This window comes from Galeopterus variegatus, unplaced genomic scaffold (genome assembly GCF_000696425.1).
Source record: "Galeopterus variegatus unplaced genomic scaffold, G_variegatus-3.0.2 Scaffold45, whole genome shotgun sequence".
Lineage (NCBI taxonomy): Eukaryota > Metazoa > Chordata > Mammalia > Dermoptera > Cynocephalidae > Galeopterus > Galeopterus variegatus.
In genome coordinates, this window is record NW_007726156.1 from 153,552 (window position 1) to 167,212 (window position 13,661).

General features: G+C 34.7%; 1 protein-coding gene across 2 annotated transcripts in view; it reads left to right on the plus strand.

Annotated features, from left to right (window-relative positions):
• Positions 1-13,661, plus strand: part of CEPT1 (choline/ethanolamine phosphotransferase 1) — a 47,665-nt gene that overhangs the window by 24,950 nt on the left and 9,054 nt on the right. The window contains exons 5-9 of one of the 2 annotated variants that reach the window (XM_008571860.1): positions 3,506-3,590; positions 10,190-10,321; positions 10,800-10,958; positions 11,467-11,592; positions 12,227-13,110. In XM_008571860.1, the coding sequence (XP_008570082.1) occupies positions 3,506-3,590; positions 10,190-10,321; positions 10,800-10,958; positions 11,467-11,592; positions 12,227-12,346 (622 nt within the window). In that variant the 3' untranslated portion in view covers positions 12,347-13,110. Of the gene's footprint in view, positions 1-3,505; positions 3,591-10,189; positions 10,322-10,799; positions 10,959-11,466; positions 11,593-12,226; positions 13,111-13,661 lie in introns of those variants that run through there. The other variant, XM_008571869.1, reaches the window with a different exon arrangement.

Sequence of the window (13,661 nt, forward strand, 5' to 3'; positions counted from 1 at the left end):
TCTTTCTGGACACCAAGAAGTAAAATTGAATCTCTCAAGCTAGAAATTTTCCTCATAGTTAGCTAACTTAGTTTGGAGTTGTTACACCCCCTTTATCACTTTTAAAAGCTATTTTGTAGTTCTGGTGTAAAACTTGCCCTTGTCAGGGCGTTTTCTAAGCTGCCTTTCTGTAGTGATGAAGGCCCTCTGAGATCCTCACTCCAACTAGAGAAATTCTCTGTTACCTTGTTTAGAAGCTAAAATTACCCATATTCATTTAGGACACTTCGTTCTTCAATAGACCATTAGGGTGTTGTAAGGAATGATTGACCCAAGGGGGTTATTACAGATGTTGAAGGTTATTTTGACCTTGGACTACCACATTTATAGCCTCCCCTTCAGAAGAATGGAAGAGCTTAGGCTCCACAACTCATTTGCTTCTTTTTGTTTTTCTTTTGTGACAGCCATCAGAACAATGTTTGTTTCTGGCTTGCTGTAGTAATTTGTATGTGTTCTGACCAGAGTATTTATTATGGGTTATCCACAACAATTGAGCAAATTCTTTTTGTCTTTTGACAACTTATATTAAAATGAAGTAGAAATAGAAATTATTTTAAAGCAGGCCAGCCCCTGTGTCACTTGGGAGAGCGTGATGCTGACAACACCAAGTGAAGGGTTAAGATCCCCTTACCGGTCATCTTTTAAAAAAAAAAAAAGAAATTATTTTAAAGCAATTCTGGTCCAGTTGTTCAAATACCTTTACGGTTACAGAAAATTATGTTTGGTATCATCTGATTTTATTCTTCCAAATTTTTGGCTGTGAAATCTCATGCTACAGATAAGAAATTTGTTTTCCCATACATTTTTTTTTAATCACTCTGGTGTTTTGGGTGCTCTTCTACCAAATATCCTTTGTGTCTTGAAGAGCTTTGTTTGTTGTGGTGGTGGTGGTGGGTTTCTTTGTCTTTGTTTTTGAAGAATAATCCCCATACTTGGAAATATTATCACCCATGCTTCTCCATTTTTAAAATAGTAATAATGATAAAAAGGAAGTAATTACAGAAATGCCAAATTCCTGTCTTTATATAATATTCTTCCTTCTAAGATGATTATGTCTTTCTTGCATGGCCAAAAAGATGAAAATGAGCCTCCTCCTAATATGTGTTACAGTAAATTCAGCCCATACAGAGAGACTTCTTAATGGAAAGGTGGAAGAATAGACTGTCATGTAACTACTCTATTCGAAGCAGAATCATTAACTCTTGTTATTGTTAATCATTTCTGCCACCTGTCTCTCTTAGCTTGCTTTACTTCCCATCCCTGGGGATGGCTTTGCACTGTACACTTTCTCGTTGACAGTCAAAATTAGAGCCACATTTCCACGAGTGCTGATAGGCAGTTCTCATGATTCTGGGCAGAAGGGGCTCATCCTGGAGTTCTGAGTATTACTTTAAACCAGATAAACAAATGTGAAAAAATATTCCTACCTACCAACTGGTAAGTAAGTTTTTCCTGGCCCTTTCTTCTAACATTAAAACATTGTTGATCTAATTATAATGACAGTATCTGAACAGTGTAGAAAATTCTGTCTTCCAAAACTTCCAGCAGGCTATTTTATAAAATTTTTCCTAAGAATCCCAATTTGAGACTTTGTAGAGATCTTTCATGTTTCCTATTCTCTTTTATATTCATCCATGGTACAAAAATTAATTGCATGAGGTTCCCTCCATTTTTATTTTGTAATTCTATACTTCTGGCCCTTCCCCTTCCAAAAGGCTACTTCATATATCCAGCAAAATGTAAGATGTCTACCCTTCTCCACCCAAGACAGAATCGATCATCTTTGACACCTACCTGCTTACTCTCCTGAGTCTGCTACTGAGTGTAATTCCCCTTATTGGCAACACCACTCACCAGGTCAGCTCTACAGATTTTTTTTAGCCTAATTCAGTCCATTTTTTTTTTTTTTATTCAATGAATGTGTATATCAAGACAACTACATCACTATATGTTTGCAGTTAAATCAGCTTCTGTTTAAAAAATATTCTTGAGCAAACAGATCAGTTTTTTAGTGTAAGAGACTGGTTTCAACCTAGTTATATATCATGGGCATGAGAGCTTACATATTTTAAGCTCACATTATTGATTGCTTTAAGTATCAATTTTAGAAATGGGGGCTCTATTCTGATCTGGGAATTCAACCCCCTTACTGTTGTTGATATCTACGTTTCTTAGACTGATTACTTTTAATAGGTAAATTTTTTACTTTGAAAAACTAACATAAAAAGGTATACAGTGAAAAGTATCCTCATCCTTATCTCTCAGCTGCCCAGTTCCCACATTGTCCTCCCCAGTAGGTAACCATTGTCCTTAGTTTAAAAATTTATCCTTCCAGAAAATTATTATGCAATTACTGGCAAAAATAAAGGTAGAATATTATTTTTCTTCTTTTTTACACACAAAAAATAGGCTATACACATTCTGCAACTTTTTTCACTTAATATAACTTTGATATTTTTCCATATCAGTATATAGGGAGCTGCCCCAGTCTTTTTTAAAAGCTTCAAAATATTACATTGTATGGAAGCACCATAATTTATATAGCCACTCCCTCATTAAGGGATTTAAAAAAAATTTTTGCTATTATAAATCTATAGTTAATAACCTTATACAAACATCATTTTATGCTAGCATATTTGTAGGATGAATTCTCAAAATTAAAAAGCATTTGGATCCAGTAATCTAAGAATGAAAATATCAAGTGCTAGTTTAGAGAAGGAAAGGAATACTGGCATATGCTTTGCTCCTCAATCTTTTTCCCATATTCTTTTTTTCAGACTTTCAGGCTTCTAATTTCTGTTGCCCTATTTTTTTGCACCAGGTTTGTCTCTTCTTGACTGTAAGATCATTTTCAGCAACCCCAAAGCTAGTTCTTGGCTGCTTTCAGTATCTTCTTTGCAGAAATTTTACGGTAATTAATCTAGTGAGAATAAGAGTTTGATTAATAATTGGATGAAATATTTTTTTTACACCCATACCATGTTAGTCATTAAACAGTGTATCTAAAAGGGCAGTAAGTTTTGCAAGGTTTCACGGATTTATGTTATTTTAGTTAAAGCTCACCATTTCTCTCATTTGATACTACAAAGCACTTATTTCAAGATTTCATATCATATAGCAATGCAATGTAATTCTCTGCTTGACACTCAAAATTTAACGCACACACCCCTTTTTTTTTTGGTGGGAAAGGTTAAGCTATAGTTTCAGCCCAACTTCAATGAGTCAGAAATTTCCTTTGGAAAGGAGGGGTTTTTATTGCTCTGTGAAATTCATCAAATTAAATTAAAAGGCTCTGGATTTTATATGATTTTGCTCATAACAAATTTCTGACACCTCCTTTTCCCCTCTCTTCAGTATTTAAGATTTTTCTATTGTGCATGATAGAGGAATGCTGCTAAGCTTGCAAGTAATTAACTTGAAATTGTTTTGAGTAATTATGCTTTTTTGGCTTTTTGTACCTAATCAGAATTGATGTGACTGAAGTGCAAATCTTCATAATAATCATGCATTTGCTGGCAGTGATTGGAGGACCACCTTTTTGGCAATCTATGGTAATTTTGTTCACATTGTGTATCCCATGTAATGCATGTTGTAACTTTTGCTTGTGTTTTCTAATATAGAATAATACAGTTAAAGGAAAATGTGTTAAATTCTTTTATTTTTTCTGAAAATGAAAAGTCACAGCAACGAATGGGACGCAAACTTCTCTTTAGAGCATGGTGAATTTTACTACTTGGAGTTAAGTGGTACATAAGGTCTATTCCCAGGCTGCTGTTTTTGAAGTCCATTGAGAGTCTGAATTATTACAGATGAGGAAACAGCAGGTAGTGAGAAGATTAAATTAGACCTTTTATTCTGTTTCTGAATTACAGGACTTTACTAGTTTTTCTGTCCATATGTGTAAGGCTGAATAACAAATTTGGGTTAAATTTACAATTTAACTCTGGCCCCAAAATAGGATAAATGCTTATTAAATGAAATCAGTGCCATGGGATTGTTTTAACAAGCCAAGACCTTGATTTTCAGCCTGACCTGAAATGTAATACCTCTACAAACACAGATTCTTTTCCTCAAACCTCTGAGAGAGGGAATATAATGGGGGCCCAGAAGGAAGGCTCTGGAATCAGACTGCCTGCATTTGATTCAGCCTCCACTGCTACTGTGTGAATTTAATCTGTTTTATAACTCTGTCTGGCTTAAGTTTCTCCTCTGTAAAATGAGGACAATAATGATATCTATCTCATAAAGTTATTTTGTGAATTGTTAAATGAAGTGCCTATCAAATAGTAAGCATGGAATAAAAGTTGTTGCTGCTCTTACAATTAGAAAGTATTCTTCTAGATTTGGGTCAAAGTAGTTTGTCCCTTGTCATTGGTTAACTACTGATCAGAACCACCACAACTTCAGAAAGAACTATTTGTAATTCATTTGGTGTGATCTTACAAAAAGGTTTATTATTAAAGCTAAGTGAATGTAATTCTTAAAAATCAGATTAATTTTAAAGTATAAGGGAAATTAAATGAGCAAGATTTTTCCTTTACCTAACTCACTTTATGATGGTAAATTAGGTATTTGAGGAAATGAATTGACATACTTCCCTACATATTTATTACCAGAAATTAGTTGTTAAATGCATTTTGTTGGGAGGATGGGGTTGTGAGGAGGGAGGAGATGAAGGAATAAAAATAATCCACAGTCAACCAGGAATATTCCAAAACTATTAAATCACGTACATAATATCATATATAAATATATCTTAGATCTTACTACAGAGACTCTATTGGCTTTTGAAACTAATGTGTAGAAAAGATGTGAATTTTTTAACACGTGCTCTTCGGTACATTAGTTACTTTTTTAACAATTTGACCTTATAGGAAAGAAAGAATAGATTTTTTTCTCCTGAAACCAGATCATAAAACCTAAAGCCTACCCCCACATCCACTTAAGTTTTTTATGTCCCTTGACTATATCGATCATTATTTTCATAGGCCTTGTGTTTTATACCAGAATTTCCCCCATGTATAAATTGCCTATAAGGATTGAGCATACCAATATATATTTTTTAAAAAAGGGATTTCTTGATCATTTGAAAACAAGTCAGCATCTGGTTTATATGCCTAATTATCCTTATAAATATGGAAATGCATAAAACATTGTTGTAATTGAAGCTATCTATACATGTTATACACATATCCTTTCTTAGGTGGTGCCTGGCAGTAGATTGCTTCAGGTATCCTTTTTACCTTTTTCAGTAGGATTTGTACATATAGTCTGTACAAGTACATAACAGATATAACTTTTTTCTTTTAAAAAATATTTTGTTTTATCCTTACCTGTAATTAAGATAATATATCCATTTGTTCTTATTGTATGTTTTAAAAAGTTATCTGAGGAACTCTCAGATTTGAGACTGAAATGGAGTTTTCAGACTCTGGAATCCAATTCCAGGAATAGTAAGGTTAGGTTGCAGCAGGATTCAGATTCCTGGACCCCTGTCCTATTATTAGCATCATTGGTCCTACTTTTAGCATCATTTCGCTAAAAGGAAAGGACCTGACTTCTCTGGTGATATTTGAGACTTCTGTGATTTTTGAGCAACTGCTAGCAAAGATTACCATAATTGACCTCAAGCCACCTTTTTTATTTTTATTTAGTCTTATGGGTTTATTACTAAATATGCTGTTTTGAATTGCATTATGTTAGTTCTGGAACAGTTAATACAAGGATATTTTTAAAAATTCATGGAAAAAAAGAATTAAAAGATAATGCGAATAATACCATGAACTTTTTCAGGTACTCCGTACATGTAGTCCTCCCATTCATTTGTAGGCCAAAGTGGAAGAAAGATATTTATTTAGGGCTCAGATATGAAATTTTCATCTCTTTTGAAATTGAGGCTATAAAATGGAAATTGTTTGCCAAATCTTCATTAAATTAAAAAACTTTTACTGATATTTAGAAGGCAAATTTATGGTAAAAAGAAACAAACAAAAACAGTACAAATGTCTTCAAAAGGCTGATTCCAGAAGATCAGCTATTTTGCAAAGGTAAGTGATTTACATCTACTGAATATGGATTACCCATTCCTTGCTGGGGTTTTTCCTCCAAAGAGGTGGGTTTTTATTGTAGTTAGTCTAAGTTGTTGTTTTGATGATTTTTTTTTTCTCTCTTAAGGAAGGAAATTATTTTCATGCACAAAAGTCAGTGCATGGTTTACAAATTGCAAGAAACAAGAAACAAACTTTTTGTTACTGCTTCCCCCAAAGAATATTTCCTTTTGGAATGTCTTAGAATTGTCTTCTATCATATCACTTTTTAAAATAGGACAGAAAATATCCTCACTTTAGAAGAGACCCACATGTAATCCGCTTATGGTTACTTTCATTGACATTTGATCCTTTTAAATACAGTAGTTGATTAAATGTATTAGTTGATATGTATTAAACCACAGGACACCTTCTGGAATCCAGGTAAAGCAGATGAGTCAATGTTACTACAGGTGAAGTTTCAGGATTCATTTGATAGAACTGAAGACTTACTATGTAGTGTGAATTATTTATATCTCATTCTTGAACTAAAAGGGCATTAAAAATGCCCTTACACTTAAAAAATTCAGACGTGGTATTTTAGTCCGTTTTGTGTTGCTATAACAGGATGCCTGAAATTGGGTAATTTATAAAGAACAGAGGTTTATTTGGCTTACGATTCTGGGACAGCTGCATTTGGCATGGGCCTCAGGCCGCTTCTACTCATGGCAGAAAGTGGCAGGCAGCTAGCAGGTACAAGCAGATCGCATGGCGAGAGGAAGCAAGAGAGAGAGGAGGTGCCAGGGCCCTTTAAACAATCAGCTCTCGCGGGAACCGATAGAGCAAGAAGTCACTCACTACCCCTCCTCCCCCAGGGAGAGCATTAATCCATTCATGAGGGATCTGCCCCCATGACTCAATCAGTTACCAACACTGCCGCATTGGAGATCAAATTTCCACATGAGTTTTGGAGGGAACAACACATCCAAACTCCATCACATGGTGTTTTTCCTTAAACACTTGGTGGACACTGTAATTATTAAGATTTAACATTTGCTGTATTTTGGTGGAATTCACCTATATTAGAATGATTTACAAATAGGCATTCACACATTCTTTGGAAGAAAGTATCTAAACTCAAAATGATACTTTCTATTTCTGCTGAAATATACAAAGTCTATAAGAACATTTTATCATGCTTATAAGGAAACTAGTCCATCAGTTTAATAACATTAATCTGCATTAATCCAAACTATTGAACCAAAACATATCCACTGTAATCTGGTAAAGGTGCTGAGAATTTGATTTTTTTTCCCCATCTCTAACCTTTTTAAAAATGAATCATATTAGTGTTGATGTTATTTGGATGCATGCTTTCATAGCATGAATCCCACCTGGCTATGAGACAGTCACCATGACCCAAGGGAGTTCCTAATCTTCCCAAGTCTTGAAGACTACCGAAACTCCAGGCAGACCTGAGATAAAGGTGTTTTCAGCACAACTCTGGCTATAGAGTGGATGCACTTTGGCCACCTTTGATGAGTTCTAAGAAGGTGATAAAAGAAAGAGAATGATTGGGAAAGATAGAATATGCCTACCCTCCTTGATCTTGAGTGTGGGATGAAAATGGCAAAATTTGTAGTGCTTTCTATAAATGCTTCCATTGGTGACAATTTTTAAGAGATCACCTGATGAGGCTGGGGATTCCTTTAACTCCTTTCACTTTGCTTCATATTTTCTTGTAGCTAACTTCCTTTTTCATTGTTCATGTGGGGGACAAGATGTTTCCTCATACTCTCCCAAAACAGAAATTCTACATAGAGAGTAAAAGAAAAGGAGAAGGTATTAATCTTCATTCACCAGACATATATTGAGCACCTACAATAACCAGGGCTCTAGCAAGGATACAAAAATTCAAACAAAATCCTACATTCAGGAGCTTATGTTTTGGTGTGTATAACTAATGTGCCAGAAGTGATGGGAGCCCTAAGAATGTTTATAATATTTTGCTCCTAGGTCTGTAACTTGCTTACTTTGTGATCCAAACCTTGTACTAATTTGCTGGGCTTTTCTAATGTTTGTGTTTATTCTTTATTCTTTCAAAGGACAAAAATTTCCATGATCCTAAAGCATTTCACCAAATTGTAAATACACTTATGAAGCTCATTCAGTTCAGTTGTGACAGAGATTACTGTTATATGGAGTTGGCACTCATTCAGTACCCTGGCCCTAATACAGGGATACCCCTGTAATGGAGTAATGCTTTGCTTTTTCTGGAATCTGGAGGAATGTAGTGTTTCCCCCTTTGCCAGGGAAGTCGTTTGTCCCTATGAAGGGAAAAGTGAGAGGAGTGGCAGGAGGGGTTGGGAACCAGGAAACTAACCAGAGTATTGTTTTCAGCCAGGTGCATCACATTTAGATTGTAATGTCTAGTTTCCGGAACTAAAGCAGAAAAATCTTTTGGAGTTCAAAGCAACCATGGTGTTGATTTTCTCCTTTATTGAAAACAAGTTTTGAACTTGGGCTGTAAGAGTTAGAGATCAGTAAGGGAAGGAAGACAACCATTTAGGATGCTCTGTAAAGGTCTGGAATTGATTTTTAGGTTGACCTGTTTTCATTTTAGAAAATTAAACACTGCTACAGAACAACTTGAGATCTGAATGATTGATTTCAGGTTTTTTTAGAGCTACAATTTTGCAAGAGGTCATAAAGTTGCACAAACAGAGTTCTTAAGAGTTTTGAAGAAATGGAGTATCCAAACATTAAGACTTATGTTTGCCAATTTTACTAGGGGTTTATATGTACAAAAAAAAAAAGGAATGTCATACTTCCTATATGGTTTTAAAAGTGTAGGCAGCTGACAGCCCTAGAAAATGTAAAAAGCACTAATTAAAATGTTTTAATTGTAAGAACTCATTGACTATTAAGCTATTGTGAGGTTTTGGAATCTTCCCATAATCATTTGTTTCTGTTAATAGAATATATCATTTATTTTACTGTTGTATTCTTTTTAATCCATATTGGACAAAATTTGAGGCCAGGAAAACTAAAGAAGGGGTGCAAAAAAGGAGAGAATCATAAATGATTTTTTAAAATTTAGTGCAAGAGTACGAGGGATCTTCAAGTTTGTGGGAAGGTTGTATTATCTCTTTTTTTGTTTTCTTTTGTGGGCTGGCCCTTATGAGGATCTGAACCTTTGACCTTGGTGTTATAACACTGTGCTGTAACCAGCTGAGTTAACCGGCCACCCCCTGAATTATCTTTATTTTTCTACAAACTTTTTGAAGTACCCTTGTATTTCGTTTTAATTGATAGATATTATATTCTTAGTAAATAAGTAAATAAATAATTGATAGATATTATGCTTGCAAGATAAAATGCATGATATCAATTCCCTCAGTCCTCCTTACTTTAGGTAAATCAATCCATAATTTCAGTATACTCTAAGAACATATTTTTTACTTTTCTGAAAAGAGAACTTATACGTTAAAGTTTTGGATACACAGTTGTAAAGCTATACCTGTTGGTATGTGCATGACATGTGTTTTCTCCTGCATATGAATGCCTTCTTAGTTGCCCTCAGCTTTTACTCGTTGCCTGAATTGGGAACTCTTCTGAATAGAACTTTTCCATTCTCTACTTTGCAGATTTTTAAATCTAGTTGCAAATATTTCTATTCTCTAATGCTTTATACTTTCTCTCTCACAACAGTTAGGAACACACTACACATTTAGAGGTAGAATTCAAAAAATGCACGAAGAAAAAGGCAAAGTGTGCACTCCTTTTGTAAAAAAGTCCAGAAGACAGCCAGGTTCACTGTTGCCAGACCTCTGGGAAGCATTAGGTGAACCTCACTTAGCTTATGATACAAATTAATAAAGTTGGATCAGTTTTTTTTTAAAGTTTTATGTCAGAAGTGAGATTAATTTCTATATAGTCTCATCTCTTGAGACTTGTTATATTATTTACAGTAAAGAGGAAAAGGAAGCTTCTATTACTTTAAGTATTTACCAAACTGGAGGGAGTAGAGAGTATTTGGGAATATGAATCAAATATTTGACTGTAGTGTTTTCATATTTTAGTTAATATATATTTTAATTGTTCTCTCTCTCTACCCATTAAAGATTCCAGTGCTGAATATTCAAATGAAGATTTTTCCCGCACTTTGTACTGTAGCAGGGACCATCTTTTCCTGTACGAATTACTTCCGTGTGATCTTCACAGGTGGTGTTGGCAAAAATGGATCAACGATAGCAGTGAGTATATCTTAAGATTTCCAGTGATTTACAGTAGGACTTGATTTTGTGATTGCTTTGCTTTTCATTTGAAATGTATGAAATCATTAGTTAATTTAGAGTCTCTGCTTAGCCTTAAAAATATTATGTCCAAAATTTCTCAGGTATATATATATATATATATATATATACATTTGTATACTTGTATGCATATTTTTGTGCCTGTACACACACACACAACACACATATGTTTTTTTAAAAGTATGACCTACTTTGTAAAAATAAGCCTGGCCTCTTACATGAAATCCTCAGCTCATGTCTAACCAATTCATGCTGCTGCTTTTTGATAGCTGTTCTGGTTTTCAGTTTATAGAAATTGATGGCCGGCCATCAGGTACCATGAGGTTCTTAAAAGTTTGAGTTGAACAGTTTTACAGCAAATCCACATAGTAGTTGATGGGTATTGAATACTATTAACTCTTCTCTTCACTCTGTACAGGGAACAAGTGTTCTTTCTCCTTTTCTTCATATTGGATCAGTGATTACATTAGCTGCAGTGATCTACAAGAAATCAGCAGTTCAGCTTTTTGAAAAGCATCCCTGTCTTTATATACTGACATTTGGTTTTGTATCAGCTAAAATCACTAATAAGCTCGTGGTAAGCACCTATATTTTATTTGTTTTGTTTTTAAGTTTTACTTTATTTTGGTTTTATGGCCATGGTTTTCATTCTGTAGTTTCCTAAGCAGTTCTAGAGTTTGCTCTCCTCCAGTCAAAATCCCCTGACATCAACAATAGGAGCTATTTTCACCCTTATAAAGCTACAATTTGAGGTTACCAGAAGTGCTTTGAACCTCTACAGCTTTTTACTCTTCCATCCACTATTTAATTTGTTTGTTCGGTTTTTCTGCATTCTTCTGTCTCAATCTGGGCACTCAAATTCAGGCTCCTTGTGAAAAGCATCTTTTGTGGGCTTAGTTGACATGGTATATCCCTTTCTTTCTTACACACACTTCATATTGTTGGGTTTTTAGTTTTAGAAACTCAACAACTTTTGCTAAATAATTCTTGAAACTTGATATTTGAGCACAATACTGATTTACTGTATTGCTCAAAATTGCTCTAATATGAAAATACCTACATCATTGATTCTGTTTTATTCATAGGTTGCACACATGACAAAAAGTGAAATGCATTTGCATGACACAGCGTTCATAGGTCCGGCACTTTTGTTTCTGGACCAGTATTTTAACAGCTTTATTGATGAATATATTGTACTTTGGATTGCTCTGGTAAGTATTGTACTATGTCTTATTTCATGATTTGGAGGCTACTTGTTTTCTTGTTTCAGTGGGCCAGTCCTGAGAGATAGATCATATACCTGTAATGATTTGGAATGTCAGAAGCCCATGCCTATGGGGCTCTGTGAGAGTTCCTGGGACTTCATATTTGAGCCATTTTTTGCATTACTCTTATTAGTCCTGCTTACATCAGGACTAATAAATTCCAAATTTCTGACTGTAAAGCAGGAGTTGGCAGATTACACCCTATGGGCCCACAGCCTGTTTTTGTAAAAGTTTTATTGGAACATAGCCATGGCCATTTTATTTATTTATTTATTTATTTATTTATCTATCTATCTGTCTGTGGCTGCTTTCATGCTACAATGGTAGAGTTGAGCAGTGTGACAAAGACAGTAAGTATGGCTCACAAAGTTTAAAATATTTACTGTTTGTCTAAGAAATAGTTTGTAGATCATTAGTGTAATGGAAAGATCATGAGGAAATTGAGTTATTAAATTGTATAGAATTGAAGGTGAATCTGGAGAGAGGACAAGAAAGTCAGAGATCACCTGTCTTTACTTTAAGGAAGCTTAGGGAAGGCCTTAGCTGGTCCTGAGAATCTAATAGTCTCTTTTCTTCCCAGGTCTTCTCTTTCTTTGATTTGATTCGCTACTGTGTCAGTGTTTGCAATCAGATTGCATCTCACCTGCACATACATGTCTTCAGAATCAAGGTCTCTACAGCTCATTCTAATCATCATTAATGATGTAATTGGTGTTATATAGGAAACTCATATTTTCTGCAGGAAAGAATCTGAGCATATTAAGGAGAATGGGGGTGGATGAGAACAAATATAATTTATAATAAACAGTGTTGTATAACTTTTATCCATTGTTATTGGTAACACTCCCTAACTATCCTTTGTGAGAATGGGAATTTCAAGTCCCATGCTATAAATTGTACATGTTGTCATACGGGGTTTGGCCCAAGAAAGCATGCAGGAAAAAAATGCCATTTGTTTGTAATTATCCCAGATTCAGAATAATATTGTCATGGGGAGCAGATCCCCAGTTGTGGAGATCTCTAATGTAGAATATTTGCAAGCCAAAACATGGTTACTTTATAATTTTAACAAATCATTATCTTTCAGTAACATCCTTGTTTAGTTTCTTTACAAAGGAGCTCAGCTTGTGGCACAGATACATACTACTAGCTTGTGGGGTGGAACCTAGTGATAGAGACCTTGAATTTGGATTGAAAAGTTTCATATCTTTACACTGTTGAATAAGTAACTGTTTTATTGCTCAAGAAGTGGTATCTCTCATGGGCTTGGGAAATCCTGTTAGCATGCAGAATAATGTGGTAACTTTGTCAATCCATTTTATTTTTTTTAATAAATATATGATCTGAAATCCAACTTTTTTTTTCTCAGTTTTATTCAGTGGAAAGATAAACTAAGTTTTAATGTCATTTTTTTAAATGTAAGCAAAATTTATTTGTTTAATAAATAAGGAATTCAGTTAGCTACATTGTTGTGATGTCTCCTGTGACCATTCTGTTTTGTAGAAACCATTTAACTTAAAAAAGAACTGTGTTCATTTTTCCCTCTCCATGGGTTCCTTGTGTTGTCATCATCACCCCTGTGATTATCAGTCATTCAGGAGTCTCAAACCCTTTCCCTACATTTTTAATAATTGCCTGGGCCTCTCTAAGGGTCACTTTACATTCTCCTTTTTCTGTCACTCCCCTTTTCAATATCTATACTATAGTTTGAAATGGGAACCAGGTGTCTTCTGTGAACTAGATCTATTTCCCTTGTATGCAGACAGTTCAGTTGCGTGGATGAAGAGGGAGACAACAGAAAAGGTTTAAACTATTGGCTAAAATTAGGTATTTTATTATTGATTTTTATTTATATCCTGTTCCATAATCAGTAATAAACAGTAGTTGTACTGCCTTGCGTGGCAGCCAGAACCCTGCTTTCTTACACTTTTAATGATTCCATCAATCCCATGTAGATCTGGATTAGCAATGAGAGTTAAACCTGTAATTTCTTCGCTAGACTGTAGCAGGAACGG